At 38.5% G+C, this 19,969-nt stretch overlaps 1 protein-coding gene across 8 annotated transcripts in view; it reads left to right on the top strand.

Moving 5' to 3' along the window:
* Nucleotides 1-2,990: 2,990 nt before the first annotated feature.
* col13a1 (collagen, type XIII, alpha 1) overlaps nt 2,991-19,969 on the top strand; it is a 68,264-nt gene continuing 51,285 nt past the window's right edge. For all 8 annotated transcript variants that reach the window (XM_051960050.1, XM_051960049.1, XM_051960052.1 and 5 more), the window contains exons 1-7: nt 2,991-3,039; nt 7,316-7,351; nt 10,122-10,148; nt 15,461-15,511; nt 17,257-17,292; nt 18,529-18,555; nt 18,839-18,865. In XM_051960050.1, coding sequence (XP_051816010.1) covers nt 7,331-7,351; nt 10,122-10,148; nt 15,461-15,511; nt 17,257-17,292; nt 18,529-18,555; nt 18,839-18,865 — 189 coding nt within the window. In that variant the 5' untranslated portion in view covers nt 2,991-3,039; nt 7,316-7,330. The remainder of the gene's footprint in view (nt 3,040-7,315; nt 7,352-10,121; nt 10,149-15,460; nt 15,512-17,256; nt 17,293-18,528; nt 18,556-18,838; nt 18,866-19,969) is intronic.

Genomic DNA, 19,969 nt, shown 5'->3' with positions numbered 1-19,969 from the left:
ATGAATCAGAAATACAGTCTAGGCATTGTTAATGTGGTAAATGACTGTTCGAGCTGGAAAAGGCTGATTTTTAATGGAATATGTACATAGAGGTACAGAGGAATATTTCCAGCAACCATCAGTCCTGTGTTCTAATGCTACATTGTGTTAGCTAACGGTGTTGAAAGGCTAATTGATGATTAGAAGTGAGTTTTCATGGAAAACATGTAACTGCCTGAGTGATCCCAAACTTTTGAACAGTAGTTTCTACACATAAAAAAGGCATGCGATGATAATGGCCATTTGACAGGCTGATATCATCCATAATGTGTGCTTAAATTGAAAACACTGGTTTCTTGCATTTGCTACATATTAAACCCTGAAAGTCCGAATCCATGTTTTAATCATAGAAACACTACGTTTAAAGGTGGAAATGCTCTGCTATGACTTTGACCACTTATATTGCTCATGATGTATCTTTTAACACCATGGACAAGGTTAAAAAAAAAACTTCATTTTCACTGCTAATCATTCAGTATCTTTCAGAGGACCAAGTCATAGTTTTTCCACAGTATAAATAAAAGCCATACTTGCACACAAGGCTTGATTAGCACCTGGGCCAAGAGGGAAAATGCCTCAGAGTCCACAGAACTGTAACTACCAAACACAGGGTTCACTGTGTCTGTTTAATGTTGAAATTTAACAGGTTGCATTTTTCTTTTCAAATTATCCACAAGAATGACTATTACAGGTAAAATAAGTGATTCTAATCCAATACAGATTTTTGAAAATTCAGCAAATATCTACTGGCTGTCTCTGTTAGTTGCTATTGTGTTTGTTTATGGACAACAAATCTGGTGTTTGTGCACAACCCCTTGGAAAACAACAAAGTGGCTTGGACCAATCCACACAGAATTACACCGGTGTGTCTGGGGCATGTTTGTGTTCGTGCACAGGACTGGCAGAAAGGAAGGGGAAGATGAGAGGAAAGAGAGCAGCAGTAGAGACAGACATTAAATCTGGCACATGCTATCTTAATATGCTAACTAGCTATTTATCAACGACTTCTATCAAGCATCAGACCTCACCTCTAACATCCAAAATGTCAGAGGTGACACGGCAATGGAAATTATACTGAATTCATCAAGACAATACAGGGCGTCCTTGACTTATGCCAGAATTCAATTCCTACGGCACAATTTAACGCGATTTTCGCTGTAAGTACCTATGTCACTTACCTATGCCAACACAGTGGCAAAATCATAGCTGTTCATTTGTCTGTGCTTCTCCCTTTTCCACGCGTTTTATTATATTGAATTTCACTTCCATGGGGATGGCTTTCCTTAGGAGCCATTATGAAGGGCAAAAAATTTCCAAAAAAACAACTACTGTAGCACAATACAATATAGCGTACAACCGACTAATGTAACCAAAGCCTTCTTCCTCGTATTGTGCCACGTGAGCGTGACAATGTATTCGTCCGCTCCGCTCGCCAACGAGTTCTCACGCAAAATTTGTTTTAAATTTTTATATTAAACGGCGTATGTGAGAATAATGGAACAAGACTTTCTTCATAAATGTATTTGAGATGGCGACGTAACCACGAAACGCCATAGGTCGAGGACGTCGTAAACTGAGGACCTGCTGTAGATACTGACCGACTGCTTAGTTTGCGTCATTTTAAGAACAGGAAAAAATAGAAATCTAAGTCTTTCTCTAATGTAACGATGCCTCAAATAAAGACTGACCACTAGAACAAATGGAGCCCACTCTATGAAAGCATGCAATATGTGGTGCAGATTCCTCAGTAAAACTATATTGGATGAAATTACCAAACCTTGCAGCATTGTAGTGGTTGTTCATTACACCCACCATTTTATTTTTGCCTCATGGCCCCAAATTTCTCTCAATTAGCCATGACTCTTCTTCACTCCAAACCCTCGGTGTAGCTTGAGGAACAGAGCTGCTGTCCACCACAAAAGTATATTGCAAATTCTTTAGCCAATTTCTGGTGGAGTACTACATTATTTTAGAAAAGGTCCCAACACAAATGCATTAACTAGATGGTTACAAGCAATCATTAAAACTAACAGAGCCGGATGAATGTTTGAGTTTCGTCCATCCAGGATTAGTGATGTGAGGAATGACTTCCCCTCTTCTGCGGTCAGCCAGTAGTCACTGACACACACACACACACACACACACACACACACACACACACACACACACACACACACACACACACACACACACACACACACACACACACACAGAGCACTCTCACTGAAGTCCTCATGGAAAAATATTGATGACATGCCAAAATTCAAGAGCAGCCAGTTATCGTTCTGCTTAGTGAAGTGTCAGTATGTCAGTACCTCAGCAGCCTTTGTGAAAATGTTAGGAGTTCCTGTTTTGACTTTCAACCAATTAGCGTTGTGCCCTTTTACTTAAGAGTTGCTCACACAAAAAGTACAGACTTAATTTCCGCTCACTCACAAAAAACAAAACACACTTGACTTTCCACATTGTTACACTGACATTCTTATTCTTAGTACCTGCCTATAAGTGGAAGCCATTGTATTCTAGCTCCTTGTGGTTTGTTTTTAATAAAAGCCACCATGCTGATATGTTGTCATATCCGCATTAATGAAATGTTCAAGTAGGGTGAGGTCAGAAGTTTGAATAGTCTTTGCTGTGTAGAAACAGAAGGACTTTCAGCATGTGCTCTCCCAAAACCTACCTTTGCATGAGTCTTTGTAGTGAAACCCTTTTGGTCTTTCACATTAAGACAATCTCATGATGTGCTGTAATAATTTCTGTTAATGTCTGTTTTTGAAGAGGCATGTTCCTTCAGCAGGGTACTTTCTGTGTGCTGTCACTGAGATAAAAAGGTCAAAATAAAACATAGTAGCTAGTGTTTGCTCTTTATTTTATTCTGGCCTGGTTCAGTGGAGGTTTCCTCTATTATGTGGACATTATCTGTAAATTTTATTCTTTCCTTTTTGTACCAATTTTGTCTCACCCCTTTTTCAGGGTCCTCCTGGACGAGCGGGCTTTCCGGTAACTCTCTTTTTAACTTGCGTCTTTGTGTGTCTCTGAATACAAAATTTGCATGCATAAATGGTGATCACTGCCATATTGATCTCTCTGCCTGCTCTTTACTGAGTAATTGTTGTCTTTGCTTAAGGCCGAAGATGAACAATTTTTCGAAAACGATGTACTTCGAGCAACTTAGTCTCAACAAATGGTGTATATTGCAAGCATTAAAGTGAGGCTATGCAACTTCTGAAACAGTAAATACCACAGTTTGGTTCAAGCCATGAGGAATATTTGGTCTAAAAATATAATGTTACTGTAGCTTTGTTCCTTCTAATGAAAAGTAAAGCCTTTAGATTCACCGTAGATAGACTACAAAACCCCTAACTTCAGAATTCCTGAAAGCTTCGGGCATAAAATGTGCAAACTAGTTAGTGGTAAGTTAACTTCAATGTTGTTTGCAAATATGAGGCTTATCAGGTTACTGTGTCCAAATAAATCAAAGAACCACAATGCAAAAAAAGGGCCAAAAATAATAGAGGTGTGTTCGGGCTTATGATGCCAATCTTTGCCTTTTTTGCAAGTAGATTTTGAGTAGAGCTTTACAAGCTGCTATTTCAAAGTGGGCCCCCTTACAATGTCTAAAAAGAAGTCAGTCAATACGAAGGAATATTTATAAATGAGCTTGTAATTTGCACTTCTGGCAACAAGTTACAGAGCCTTGCTTTAAAGCATATTGCCACCCGGACCAGAATGTGCGCCAAATTGTGTGGAGTGGGTAGTTTCACAACATACACTACTGTTCAAAAGTTTAGGGTCACCCAGGTAATTTCATGTTTTCCATAAAAACTCACATTCATGTGCTAACATAATTGCACAAGGGTTTTCTAATCATCAGTTAGCCTTTCAACACCATTAGCTAACACAATGTAGCATTAGAACACAGGAGTGATGGTTGCTGGAAATGTTCCTCTGTACCCCTATGGAGATATTCCAGCTGTTTTCAGTTAAAATAGTAATTTACCACATTAATAATGCATAGACTGTATTTCTGATTCATTAATTTTAGCTTCACTGAAAAAATGCTTTTCTTTCAAACATAAGGAGTGAACTCAAACTTTTGAACAGTAGTGTATGCAGGAATGCACATTTGTTATGTTCAGATGTTTGTTTTTAAGGAAACTTTTTTGCACTAAACTTAAAGTGTCTGCATTGCTAATTTCTCAGTTCAGAAACCTCAGAGAGGTCGGTACAGCAGTGGAACTGTATGCTTATAGCTTTGAAACCTTTGCTCCTCTTTCTGCTCATGTAGCAGTCTCAATGTGTCAAACTCACATGGTTCCTATCATGGCAGCAGGTCGCCATCTAACATCTAGTGTCTGACCCTGCACCCAGCAAGCTCTGCATTTGGTTCTGAGCAGCTCACTTGTGAAACAGGTCCATATAACAGTCTGAAGTGGAGAGGAATCCCATATTTCACTCTTTTCCTGGAGTCTCTCTGACAGTTTGTGTCAAAGTAAAGATGAGGTTCCTTCCAGGATTTGTGATTGATTGCCCCTGCCAAGCAGGGGGAACTAAAATCATGAGTGGTTTCTGACTGACTGAGGGCAGGGGGATGTGGTTTTTGGAATAAGGGCCTTTAAGAATTGAAAATCAGACAGCAGACCCCACTGATATGATGGATAGATCATAAACGCAGTGCTCCCTCCTCACTTTACCAACACACGCAGCATATTCTTATAGTTCCCATTAACCCTTTGGCTACTCACATGCAACTGTGGAAATAATAATTCGCTCATAGCAAATATTAAACTAGCATGCAATATCTGCATTAACATACCTCACTGTATAACTACACCAATTCGCCACAACATTAGAACCACCTGGGGCAATGTTTGTCTAGACCGAATGTGACAAAGTAACAACCACATGAATGCCAGGACCCAAGGATTCCCAGCAGAACATTGCATTGTAAAGAGACGAGAGGATCAGGGTTATTCACTCCATCTGGCAGTGTTTTTAATGTTGTGGCTGAATGGTGTATGTCAAAGCAAATGTGGTTGTATGAGTATCTCTGCACAAGTGACACCCATACTGGTGTTACTGCTGAGCACTGACTGAAGTTCCACTGAAGCTCATTTAGGTTGTAAATACTCCTAAGACACCTTGGCATTGCACCACTAAAGACCTACATAAATCCTCTGGACTGCAGTGTGTGTGTGTGTGTGGGTGTGTGTGTGTGTGTGTGTGTGTGTGTGTGTGTGTGTGTGTGTGTGTGTGTGTGTGTGTGTGTGTGTGTGTGTGTGTGTGTGTGTGTGTGTGTGTGTGTGTGTGTGTGTGTGTGTGTGTGTGTGTGGTGAGACACCAGTGAATAAGAGATAATCAAGGCCCTATTAACAAGAGTGTGGACATTCGTGGGTGTATGTCTGTCAGTGTGTGTTGTCGGTGTGTATACAGGAGAAACATGTTTGAGACATACAGCTAGAGGGACATTGCTGCAGTGATCAGGTTTCTGTTTGTGGAACACAGAGCAAAACATGAACTGAATGAGGTTTTTCAAAACACTCAATTTGTCTCATAGCTATTAAACCCTGTAGTGAAGGTTGTATTTTGTGGTTACCACAAATAATCACGTAAGGCACTATGTCAAGCCATCAGCTCTGGGTTAAAACTGTCTTTGGTGGCAACAGATTCTCCCCAAGGCCTTGGTTTAAATCAGGACCTTGGACAGGGCTTCAAAGAGCCCAGCTGTAGCCTGATAGTATTTAAAGGCTTTAACAATATGCCACAAACTAATGACAGAGATACCAGCACCTCTGATGTACCAAGGCTGAAAACAGCTGAATGTACATCCGTACTCAGTCCACACTGAAGAACTGAAGAGTGCAGTTTAATTAAAATGTGAAAAGAAGACACCCTGTATTTCTTAAAACTGATGGACTGATTCCTGTTTTTGAGATATCTTGTCTGTCAGGCAACTCCAGCTCTCTAGCCGTTCACATTTCACCAAAACATCAACATGAATGGTTACCACTGTGACAGAACTAGTCTAGCCTTGTCTGAGCAGACATCTTATTAGTTTGTTTTAACCTGTTTAAGAAGTATTGTCAAATGCTGTCTAAACTGTTTCTGATGAGATATAAGGTGAAAAGTGGAGCAGTGCAGTGGCACAATCAAGCTTAATTTATGAGATGCTCCTGAAGCTCGTCAGAACAGCCATGAAACACATGTTACTCTGTTAGAGACATGCATCTATCTCACATTTACAATTTCAGGCAAAAAAAAAAAAAAAGTAAATGAAACGTAATCTTTGCAGTGAAGAACACCATCTATCCTGAAAGGAGAAACCTCCTTAATGCCAATTCATGTTTTCCATGTGTGTGTGTCCGCAAGGGCAAATTTAAATATCCACCAAGACTCCTCTGTGGTTATTTGTGTGCAGTCCAAAACTTGTTACCACGTGGACTGCAATTGTGCTGACTGCACATGTGCCCTGAAAACAAATGATTGTTTACTCCATCAGACCATATGAGGAGATTCTCAGTTATCCACACCTTTAGAATTCATCATTAAAAGACTTGCAATTGAATCAGTCATCATTGTCATCAGCAGTGCACTGCTTGATCCTCAGATATTGGTGGAGATAGTGTGGGCAGCAGGAGGTGCATTGAAGACTTTAGAAACAGACATCATTTCATCACTCTGATTTAGTTTGACATGACAAGGTTTGTGGTTATCTGACTTATTTGAAGAGAAATTAACGTCCAAGTGTTCATAAAGCAGGGGCCACTAACATCGTGACTTAACATAAAAAATATTTGGAAAATATTTCAGGTATCTCTCCAAACTCTTAAGCTGGGCATGAGTTCTTAAAGCAGCTTTCTTCTGTCACTTTATCGTGTACCGCTTCTCTCTGGTTCTGCTATTTAGCATTGCATGTTAAACTGACATAAGCTGACTAACACAAATGATTCTAACTCCTTAAAGGGATACCATGGAATGAGGACAAACACAGTGTCTGTATGTACCCTGTATAAGCATCACATTCCCAGTTGTAGCACCAGTTAGGCTCAAAAATAGTGCCAGTAAATCAGTATTACTGCTGTGTACAACTGAAATTTCTGAAATGCATCACTGGAATTTCAACTTAAGTCCAATTTAATGAGATGAGATGAGTCGGTTGTAATGACAGAGAGCCTGCATGCCTGAACATCATGGTATCCCTTTAAGAGTTCACTTCTGTCCTCAGTCTAACTGTCTTATTTACCCCTGTTCCCTCTGAATTTGCATTGGTCAATAGGGTGACAAAGGAAGTATGGGAATTCCTGGGAGAATGGTGAGTGTCTTGAGTTTGCGGGTCAAGCGCACTATAGTGGTTACATTCAAGTGCAGTCACAACACAAATATAACAGTTACCAGTGCAAAAGGTACTACAGTAAGGTAAAAAAATCTGATTTGATTTTAATAAGATTCAGCTTTAGTCACATTTCAGCACATATGGCCTTATTTTAATGTTTCATCAGCACAGCAGTAACAAAATTAATAAATGAAAGCTTTCCAAAAGTCAAGTAGCAAGCTCATTAAAATCCAGACTGATTGTTGCACAGTGATGTTGGGAAATATAAGTCTGTTTAATTTCAAATTATGTGTATACGTATTAATAGTCACAAATAAGTATGGCTATATATGTATATAGTTCTCACCAGGTTCTCCAATTTCCTCCCAGAGTCCAAAAATATGCTGAGGTTAATTGTTGATTCTAAATTGTCCATAGGTGTGAATGTGAGAGTGATTGTTTGTCTCTATGTAGCTCTGTAATACACTGGTGTATACACACACTGTTGCCCATAAAACTTGAATGAAACACTTTTTACCTATTCTATTGAAATATATATCATTTTTTTGATAGGTAAAGTGTATATCTTCACAAAACTTTTTTGAACAATCTCTTCCCAGCATATCACAGTGTCAGTTAAATCACAATTAACCTTTGCAAATTGTGTATTCAGTGTTAAACAAAATTGGGGGTACTGAACAATAGGATTTAGGGTTTTGTTTAAATTTTTCAACCATGGTCAATTTACCAAGAAGCACAAAATTTGAGGGGATTTCATGCATGAGAATGTCCAATATTACTCTGTCAAATGTCACTCAGTCACTAATGTTGAGTATGACCATCCCTGATATGGATCAATGCATTAAGACGTCGTGGCATACTGTCCACTAGCTTGTTGATGGAGTCAATGGGCAGGGCGTCCCACTCTTTGGTCAGATCCCAGGCCAATTCCTGTAGACTCCGAGGAATATTGTCCCTCTCATTAAGCAAAGCATCCCAGGCATACTCGATAGGGTTCATATCAGGCGAGCAAGCAGGCCATGGCATCTGCTCCACCCCAAGAAATTCTCTCTACAGCTGTCCTATGTGCTCTTGCATTGTCTTCTTGAAGCCTAAAGTGGTTCCCATTACATTTGTAGCTTGGTGGGAAACGTTGATTCCATGGTGTCCTCTCCACAAACGACCAAGGCGGGTCACTGGCATTTTCAAATTTCTACAGCACAGATTAACGAGTTGCCGATCATCTTGTCTGATAGTTAGTCACAGTCGTCCTGGAGATTTTTGTGGCCTTAAATGACCTCCTCTTGATGGTGTTTGAGAATTTTACAGGCCGCACTCTGTGATATTCCAAGGAAAGTAGCAATGTTGGCTTGTTTGTATCCGTCCAGAGCTCAACCACTCTTTGGCATATTGGCAGCTGCGTCAGACTTTAAGCAGGAAAAGGACAACACAGCGAATATCTTGCCTTTTATAGCGCCCAACAATTTTTTAGCATGAATTCGTTTCACTTGGGTAACTGGGACTCAGTATGAAATCACTGCACCTGGTCAAAAGTGTTTAGTGATGTGTATAAATAGGAATAAAGAGAGTAATGTGTCCAAAAACCAAATTGTTCCAACATTATGGGTAACTACTATAGATATATATATGCTGTTAACTACATATAAACAACTACATAAACACCTAAATGTGACTCTTCTGGTGCTAGATGCCCTGCAGACCTGTAATATGTAATGCAACTAACTCTTCAAAGACGTATTTTGGTATTTCCCAGTTATTACTGTGCAATGAGCAGTCTCTAATATACAACATTACCATACAAATCATTTTATTTGGTTTTGTACATTTCATGTGGATCTGGCCCTATCTAAAAAAAAAAACATACAAAGTCAGCCCTGCCACCTGCAGGTAAAATCCAACCATCCATATATTTATTACTCATAGGACACTGCCCTCAAGCCTAGGTGAACTGTTTTATAGTGGCTCAGTTAAGTTAGAACTGTTGTATTGCTAATATAGATTATCAGAGAATGATTATGAACTGTTGCGATGATTGTTTTTATATTATGAATACTATGATCCAGAAGCAAGAAAATCAGTTTAGTGTCAATGAACAGACGTGTTTGACCTTATTCAAATTTAAATACAAATGAAAGGCCAGTATTTGGGGCCAAAATTTGTCAAACTATCCCCTAACAGCATCTTTTTTCTCATGCTCCCTCTTAAAGGACGTGAAATAAAGGGACAGGATTTGTTGCTTCACAGTGTTCATAAGAAAAGAACTTATCTGTTGCATGCATTTGAATTGATATTGATGATTTGTGAAGTTGGGACATCTAGACAGTGTTTCCTTGAAACCATTTATAGCTTCGCACTCAATGCATACATGAAAAGTGATGTGTGAATAATAACAGAAAGGCGTGAAATGAGTGTGGATGTCAAAGAATCTTGAAAAACGTTGATAATTACAACAGGAATAGTTGTACCCTTGATTCCACTATCAGAAAGGATGTTTCAGTCCCTGTTGGACAATCTGACAAGCACTTTGTCTGTGGCATACTGAGGCCTTACCTTCCACTTAGCTCCAATTAACTTACATATACAGTAGCCCTTCTTAGCTCTTATACCATCACCCCCATCACTAGTACTGAGGATGCTGCATGCCCCGAACCCTCTCCATGTCTCTAACACTGGTTCCTCTTTCTCTTGTGTCTCTCTCCTCCCCTCATACCTATTTGCATGTGACTGTGTCTGCTGTGACTGATCCCAGGGCTTAAAAGGACACGCAGGGGAGAAGGTAAGTTTAGGAGTCTGTGCCATTAGCAGGATCACATAAAAATGTAGCTATTTTGCACCAATCATAGGCACAATGCAACTGTCCTAAAATTTTCTGGCCTTTTTCGGTGTCCTCTGTTGCTTTTTTTCATCTGTGGTCAGTCCAGTCTGCTTGCATCAGCACAAAAAGGATGAGTTACAGAACAACAGTCAAATATAAATAGGCTGTAATTTGAAACATTGCTATGCTGTGACTTAGTGGGTGGTGGTGTTGGTGGTTAGACGTGCAGAGCTGTTCACTGTGTTGTGTGCACAGGTAGCATGTGATTTATATCAGAAACTTGGGCCTGTATATTTAAACAGCACGAGGGTCACATTCTATAAATGGTTTCCCACCCCGGTTGGATTACCTGAACTCTTTACACTGTGAAACACAATAGTAACGATTTGTCACAAAAGCGTCTGAAAGTTCTAATTTAAGACTCCCCGTAGAAAGTGGAGAGACATTTATAGAGGCCACAGCATAGTACATGAGGAGATTCTCAAAGAGAACTTAAAATGAATAGTCATATACTGTGATAAATAAATGGTGCTTGTCATTTGCGCAATAGTTAAATCTTGGCGTCTGTCAATTTGAAATTATCATAAAAATGAGCTGCCAGCTGGAAGAAAAAGTCTGATATTGGCCTCAAGGTGGACATAACATGTAAGACAAATTTTATTGTAGGCTCCGGTATCTCCCATTTGGCATCATGAATTGCAAAATCGTGTCAGAGACGGTAAACATGCAGTGAGACTGCCAATGAAATCAGCTCAGCTCAAGGAGGTTATGGTGGGTTAAATGGATAGAATTTTTTCAAGTAAAAGCTAAAGCTATCTTGTAGATTTTTATTAATGTCACTGAAAAGAACAAAAACAAGACTGATGAATATTTTTTGCATGCACTCTAGTGGCAATACAGTGTCTGAAAAATCATTGTGAAAACTGAGAAATGCTTCAATCTTGAATTGTCCAACTCTCTTGGTCCTTGTTACCTACAGTATTCACAGCGCCGCATGTTTTCAAGTTTCCAGAGACATGGTGGAAATGTGCTGTGTGTCTTCGAAGTGCATGAAATTAAATTAAGGTTGTTTCATTGTCTTATAATCAGAACAATTCAAGCCATCTCAAAGGTTGAATTCAACCTTTACACCTGTAATTTAACTCTGTAAATGAAAATGACAAATAACGTTTGTAAATAAATAGCAGCAAGAAAACCCAAACTTAAATCCGAACAATTTTTATAAATCTTGCATACAACAGGTGCAGCAGCCTTTCACCAAATTCCAAGACTGCTCATTCCCCCATGTGTCACTGTCAGAAATGCAGCATTTATTTGTTATTGATGATCAGAAATCTCGGCAACATAGAATGTGGCCATTTAATATACCATAGATGTACCCACAAACCAAATGACCATGCGCTGAGCACAGGCATGTGTTATGCATATGTATGTTATGTACAGATACCAAATGCGTGACCTAAATATGTAATGGGTGACTGGAATTGATGGGACTCGGAAGTACCCCCACAAATTAATCAATCAGAGAACGCAGTACTCCGCCAAGGCTGCTCAGTTGTTGTATCATTTTCAGTGGATAAGTCCCGATAAGTCCACAGTGGTTGATTTGTAGTAGGATCACAATCATGTGATCATCAGCAGCCAGCTGACGTAGTGTTCACTTCAAGTCATAGTTACAGTGACGCCATGCCGCTATTTCGCAATGTTATAGAAATCTTTGAAAAATCAGTGGATCCAGATTATAAGCTGCATCACTGCCAAAATCTAATCAGTTGTTCCTTGTGTCATTTCTGACATTCCCTGAAAATTTTATCCAAGTCCATTAGTCCGTTTCTGAGTAGTGTTTGTAACAGACAAACAGACAAACAAACCAACACTGATCAGCACGTAACTCAGCCACTTTCCATGGTAACGTAATATAATAATATAGATGTCATAGTGATAAAAATAGCTAGTCCATCTAAATAGTATTGTTGATTTAATTTAAATAAAAATGTGAACTATATTTCTATTAATCATTTAATGAGTCATTGAAAAAAGGAGCAGGAAGATTCTTCTGGCTATAGGAAGGGTTTTTTTTTTACCTCTTTTGTCTTTTTTTAAATAAACATTGTCTCTGACAACAGACATAATTTACATCGAGCTATAAACTTGTCTTAAAGAGCAAATATTTATCTCAGGTTAGTGGAGATAAAAACAGAGTTAAAAGGAGAATTACACCACTAGAATAATAGTGTTAACGTCTGTGTCAACAGGATGTTTGCCAACATAGTCGGCATTACAAGATGCTGTCACCATCATGTTGAAAGTTAATGTTAAAAGTAATTTAGTAAACTTTAATAATAATGTCTCCTCTTTTATCTCAACGTGTTGCAAATGTAGTTTACTGGATTATTAATCTCAATAAACTGAACTTTAACTTCTGCATGGACTTCAGTGCGGCTCTCCACATGCAAGCAATCATAAAATTCCAATCAGCTGCACCTTAGCCAGAACCAGCAGATTAGGAGATTTGTTCTCATCAATTTGATTTGCAATGAGCAGAGCAAAAACAGAACAAAAGGGGAAGAACACAACAAATTCTTGACTGTCATACCACTGTGATTAATGTGGTTATTAGCCAAAGCCTAAGAAAGTTAGGCTTTGGACTGGAGAACAAAAATAGTATCCTGACCACCAAGGTAGTAAGTGGACAAGCAGACAATGGAGTGCCAGCTTTTTGGATTGCTCTACAGATCTCTACCCAAAATAATTTTTTGGCTTCCCAGAACAGAACGTATCTTTCTAGGTTGTGATCAGGACCTCTGGTTAGTGTCTTACAGTATCTGCCAGGACAGAGGATAAAGGAACTATTTACTGCAGACTTGGCTATACATCATGTCTTAGAAGGATGCATCATCCTGAAAGGAAGCTTGAGGCAGGCACATAGAGTCAAGACGATCTTTTCCAGAACACTGCACTCTTCAAACATTTGGCTTCTGTGGGTTTAGTGGGAGGGTGCTTGGAGCAAGTAACTGGCAAACTGGGCTAAAGGAAAAAGAAGGATTGGTTTTGCAAGACAAAAAAGAGCCAAAAGGAAGCACAGCTGATGGACATTGTTCTTTATAGCCTAGAGAAACAATATTTTGAAGGAAATGAGATTTTCATAGTTTCGTCTGTAATTCCACAGCATTTGTTTTTTATTTGCTTTCTCTGATTTGCTCCTGCTTTTCGTTGAGAGTCTAACTTTTCCTTGTTACCGTGACCTCACTACCAAAGTAATCCAATCTCACCACCAGTGTATCTGTAAATCCTCACCTGTCTTAGCTACTACAGCTGTAGTAAACCAAGGATGTAATTTAGAACTGCCTCAGATGATATGAACCCTCTATTTCTCCATTGTTACCTTTACCTCCTGGCCCCTGAGTGATACATCTGTCATCAAACCAAGGGTGACAAAACAAATACTTATTGTAATGTTTAGAAATATTTGAAATCACCTGGGTTTTAGATGGATGACTGGCACCATCCGATACGTCGTTATGGTGGGATTTACCTTCAGGAGCAGGGAAGAAGCTAATTAGGAAAAGTGCTGGAAACCTGAGTTGGGCCAGTCTGGTTTCAGTGTTTTGTGAGACTGGGCTGCAGAGAACGCTGCTGCCACAGTACAAATTGACTACTTTTTCCAAACCCAAAGCCCAGAGGCACTGTTTACACTACAGTGGTGCTAACCATTTGAGTCAATTTTGGCATTCAAAAAGTTCACATTTTTCAAAGTACAGTTTCAAAATAACATCCAGGTTGAGTGGGATGGAAGGGAACAGTATGAACGCTTAAAGCCTGGTCATTTTAACATCCTGAATACACTGTATCATAAACCATGTTGTTGGCATTGGAGATGCAATGCATTTTCCCGTCTTACAGCAGAAAACATGAAATTCCTGTGCTGTCCTGGAACTGAACTCCATACATCAGCTCATCGTGTTGAGAAATGCAGTGTCTGAAAGTGATTTAGTGTCTTTTGAGCTCAAATTAATTTTTTAAGGAGGAATATTTTAATGAAACAGAAGAGTCCTTCGAGTCTTAAAGATAGTTAAAAATGTCATGCATTTTAAGTACTTTATATTGGTGAGCAATTTCCTTTTTTGCTTGTAAACGCAATACATAGAAAGCTTTTAAGGTGTCTGAACTCTCTGTCAGTGTCCAGATAAACCAAAAGTCATCAATTGAACTCTGCTCTGCTGCAGTCTAAATTGCCAAAGATGAGACAAGAACTCAACGGTGCAGCTTTTACTCTTGAATAATCTCTTCAAGGGATGTTTTAACTCTTTACTATTCTAGGCTTCTTAGGAGACGATGATATGTCCTGACTGTTACCTCACTGTATGGTGTGAATTTCGACATCCACGTTGGCAAGACTTGGACACCAAATAAACGTCCCAGAAGAAGCACACTCCTTTATTCAAATAAGAATACCAAATATCTCTGGCCTACCCCTACAGGAAAATGCACCCCACCACATCACAAAAACATCAAACAATTAGAAACTTCTTGAGGAACATCTCAATCACCCAAGACGTTGATTTGACGTCCAAATTTCCAAGACCCCATTCTGATCAAGAATCAACAGGATGCAGTGGATTCACAGATGCCCCACTGCACAACCCAGACTACCCAAACAATCCACTGTCAGCGTCCTGAGCCAGACCCCATAGGACACGCTGAGAGGTTCTCTGGTCCATGCCCAATGGTTCAGAGCATTTTTGACCACCTAAGGGGGACCAACACAATGTCAGGCCAGTGGTCATAATGTTATGCCTTATCGGTGTATGACTCACACTGTTATTTGCCAAGCACATAGAGTCCAACAAAAACCTGACTGATAGTGTCAATATTTTAGTTCCTTAGACTTTGGAGGCACAGAAGACATTACACAACCATTTCACAGCCTGGGTAGTTCTCGTCATGACTCTTGGACACTGTAATATAAAATCCTGAATTCCCATCTGACTAGCATGTGTGCTCCTTAGCTAGGAGGGTTCATCAACTAACCCTACAAACTGTCACTACAACAGCACCTATAAAGTGTGACACCAGTTTTACATTTCTGTGCAATAACACACTGTATACATGTGTTTGTGGATGGATCCGTTTTCTCCGTAGCTTTTTACCTTTGGAGGAATATATCAGAGTGCTTAATTTCTCTGGAGGTGACAAAGAAAACAAGGAATCTCCTTTCCTTCTTATCTTTTAGTTATGCTTTGTTTTGTTCCTGTCGTTTTATCTGTCTACAGGGGGCACCAGGCGAGCCTGGTCTGTCTATCATTGGACCAAGAGGACCTCCTGTAAGTGTCTTCACCTCCCCTTACACATAATAAACCTCTTTTCTGGAATCATGGCTGCTTGCTTACACAGTAGTACTTCTGCTTAACACATCAGCTTGGTAGGCTCCAGCAGACTTCAGTTCTGTTGATTGAACTAGACTATCAGAAGAATTGTTCTTTCCAGACTTGTGGGGGACTGGGCTCAGGTTTATGCAAGCCCAGCCAAACCGTCTTTATTCGAGACTGGGTGAGTGCACCACAAATTACATAATAATGCCAGCTTATTTAATTACAGACTGTGTGGAAACAGTAGTATTGTTAAGAGGATTGGAACAGAGATTTGGCTGTATATTGGATCATCAGTCATGCTTGCTTTAATGGGAAGCAAAGCAAGAAACTCCATCCTGGTCCAAGTGGGGTCATTGTTAGTTGACCAGACAGCAGGCCTTCATGGTTTCTCTTGTCATAACTCATATTCATGGGAGGTCAGATGAGTTTTCTTTCTTCTTCTTTTTAATATACTGGAGTTTGATAAATTGCATAATTCATCTTTCCTTCTTTTTTAAACAAAAAACAAAAGGATAACCAAGAGTTCAGCCAACTTCAGTGGAGCACACATCTGTTTTTCTAATGGATGGCTATTACAATCTATATCTATACGTGCCCTCTCTTCTTGGATGGTAATAGACATTTCTAATGAATAACAGGTTGCAGAGGAAGATCTGCACAGTAGGAGCAGAGTGCTAAACTCAGACATCCAGTCTATCAGAAACACTTAGAAGCTAGTTTGCCACAGCAGGTGAGACTGACATTAGAAACTCTAGTTGTGACCTTAAATAGAACAAGGAAGCTTTTTCAACAGAGGGGGGAGGTGAATGAAAGGAAATGACAGCTTTGGCTTGCCAAGTGCCTCAACATCTTTGCCACATTTTCATTTCATCAAGTTGGATGGATGTGTGTAAGGATAATTTCAATTTAAAACTTTGCAGCTTGATCATGGGCTGCAAAGAAGTCATTTTTACAGAAAAGGATTTGACAGGACTCTATTGTAAAGGAAATAATGTTGTTTGGAATTCTAAATTTAGATTCAAAATGTATTTTAATGAGGTCAGTGAGTGTGAAAGGCCATTCTTGACCTTGAAAATTGTGACAATTTTAAGGTTTTTCTCGCAGTCTTAAATAAATTAATATTTGAACATTTTATGTCATCCTGATTCTATAAAAAATAAAAAATAAAACATCTCCTTAAATGAAAGTTCACTTACAGACTTTTCATAGTATGTCTTAAAATCTTAATCAGATTTTTTTTTTTTTTTTTTTTTTTGCATTTTTAAGAATTTTCTGCTGAATGTTATTTAGTGTGTTTGTACAATTTCAAACTCCCTGTAACTACCTCTACCTCCGGACAATCTGTATCAGAAGTTACGTCCTTATTTGCAGTTCACTCCTTTTTCCTAGGACATTTAATGTCTCGTACCTGTACAACAAACAACCATCAGTGGGCTGGCTAAGTATTACTGACATGCACTCATTGAGCTCATTTGCTTTCTGACCCTTGTCATCCATCTTTAGTAGATCAGAACTCTGGTTAATTCCAGTATCTAATTTCCTACTTTACACATAATGTGTTTATATGTATTCAGACTAAGCGTTTTCAGTATCATTCTTGTATCGCTACTGTATCTACATTCACTAACTTTTATCCTGCCTGTTTATAATGTCAGACTTTCAGTGGTTCATTGTCTTCTGTTGTTCTTCTTCTTAAGGGACAACCTGGTACAAGAGGATTTCCAGGCTTTCCAGTAAGTCATGACCATACTATCAGTTCGTCTGATACTGTATGATGCTTTAATGAAGCATGTAACAGATGGTAATTTAGTATTTAACTCTAATAAGCAAAGGACAGGAAAGCATTATTATAATACACAAAATTATTATTATCATTAACCAAAAATGAGTAAATCATGTCCTAGCTGCTAAATAGTAAATGATTAGTTAGTAAATAAATTGAGAAGTGGGTTATAAGGTAATGGTTACTTCTGATACATTCAATCTATAGTGTTCATGGTAATAAGTGAGTAATAATGAAAAACATTGTAGTGGTGTATTGTACGGAATTGCTATTAGAAATCCACCATTTTATCATGGTAATATTACTTGACACTTTTTGGCGGGGGTATTTCTGCTGATGAACTTTTCATTTCCTAAATTTTCAAGATTTTTGCTTGTTTGTTTGTTTACCAACTTGTTTGTATGGTTAGAGTCTAGCTGTTAGACGCATTATATGTGTCTGTCAGTTAACTGACAGTTACAAATAGGCTGACCACTTGGATGGAGCTGTAGTTCATGATGAGCTCTGACCTGTTTATTTCAGAGGAAGGCTACAAAGCTAAAGAGAAAACACTAGGACAAGGCCATACAGATTCGCAGGGTTGTAGCCTGAACTTTTAAGGTCACCTTGTAAAGTCGTAACAACCGTGGTTTCTTTCAAATGGATGTAGGTGTTTTATTAAAATCCGTACAAACTAAGCTATATCAGAGATGGACTTCTTTGCGCTGCTCAGCCACAGAACAATCAAATCAATAGGTGATCGGAAATAAGCGATAGCAGAGTAATTTTGTTGCAAAAACAGTAGTTTCCAGCCTCCAGCAGCAGCAAAGAGGACAGCTCTGTTGAGCAAAGCTCACGTTGGGTATGACAAAGAAAACTTTTTTTGTAATTTTGCGTACCACTTAATTTTTTAAGAAAAATTCTTCCTTTAACTAAATTGATCAGCTATTAAGCAACAGACATGTCCGAGTTAAAAAAAATCCACGCATGTGATCCACAGTATGATAATCCTGAGTGGGTACTAGTCACAGCCTAAAGGTGACATTACCACTGTTATTTGATTAATCTGAACTGACACCACTTTTGCATATTTACCTAAATAATTAGTTTTCCAACTGTAGTGGGGCCAGCTGTTTATCATGACTGTTTGTAATGCAGCTGCAGATTTCTATTCACTTAAACATCTCCTTCTTTTTCTCTATCCTAGGGTCCAATTGGGTTGGATGGCAAGCCTGTGAGTTTCTCAATGATCTGTTAAAAAGTGAAATGACTGAGTAGCTGACTGCTCCTTCAGTAATCAAGACCAAGTACCCTGTGATGATAATGAACATAATTAAATATAATTTAATAATTAAAGAATGATTATGGTCATTAGTATAATGATGCCATTACTGTGAATATTTCTAGAATTATCTTTCCGGGGAAATTTAACAGAGGATTGGACTGATTGATTGATTGATTGATTGATTGATGAAACTATTTTGTCAGCTGTTCTGACTGTTTTAATGTTCTCACAGGGGCAGAATGGACTTAAGGGAGACATGGTGAGTGTTCCTTAAATTTGTCATAAAAATAGTTGCACTATGCTACTTTACTAGCAATAAAGCACTTATTTGGATTAATATGATTTAATAAGGTTATAATTTATAAACACAAAGCCATAGCAAATTTAAAACAATTACTTTTAACCTTGTTTTGCTTTTCTGTTTAGCTGCCTGCTTTTTTTTTTACCCCCAAAGTTCTAAGAAAAACAGAGTAGTGGCCTGATTTATGCAACAACGTGATGGACTAACAGTGAGTTAAATGCAGTAGGGAAAAGGTCTAGACAGATGGGAGCTGTTAGCCACTCTCTGGTTTTCAGTCACTTTTAGTACATATAACCTCAGTAAACTGTGCACTAAGGGACTTTATATTGAACTGATTGAGCTTTGACAGCACTGAATGCCTTAAGCCTTTTCTTCAACATTAGCATTCTATGTTCTCAAATCATCTGATTCTTTATTAGCCACACAATGCACATTACAATGCAGGACTAGATATTTGAAATTATTCCTCAGTGATGCTCTCAGCTATTCCTGAGCCAAACCAAATATGTGGATTTCCAGCTTCCACAGTTTATTCAAGTTTATTGTTGAGTTTTAATGTCGGAAGTTGTGTCCTGTATGCTTTTGATAACTTTATCTTTTCTCTAAACCTAACCAAAATGTATTCTTTATCTTTGTGGATCCTTAATCACGCCATAGATACCATATGCAGGTATTGTAATAAGGAAGTATTTAAACAACGCTTTACAAAAGAACATAAAAGAAACACTGTTGCTGGATGTATTCTGAGGTTTTATTTAATCTTTCAATATCAGTGTTGTTATTTGGTAATAGGGCAGGAGAAAACATTTTATATGAATTCACCTTATTTTTTCCCCACCAATTTGGATCATCCTCTGGGACTTCTTCCAGCTTCATTACAGACATTTATAGGGGTTAAAAAAAAGTTATCATTCTCATAGGACAGTGTGATATAAAGTACCAATCAAAAGTTTGGACAGACCTTTTCATTCAATGCTTTTTATTTCTTTGAATTATTTTCTACATTGTAGATTAATACTGAAGATTAACACTTTTTTGTTGAAAAAATAATTCCAAATAATT

Source organism: Acanthochromis polyacanthus, chromosome 15, assembly GCF_021347895.1.
Source record: "Acanthochromis polyacanthus isolate Apoly-LR-REF ecotype Palm Island chromosome 15, KAUST_Apoly_ChrSc, whole genome shotgun sequence".
Taxonomy (NCBI): domain Eukaryota; kingdom Metazoa; phylum Chordata; class Actinopteri; family Pomacentridae; genus Acanthochromis; species Acanthochromis polyacanthus.
The sequence above is the reverse complement of the archived record's forward strand: the minus strand, read 5'-3'. Positions and strand labels throughout refer to the sequence as shown.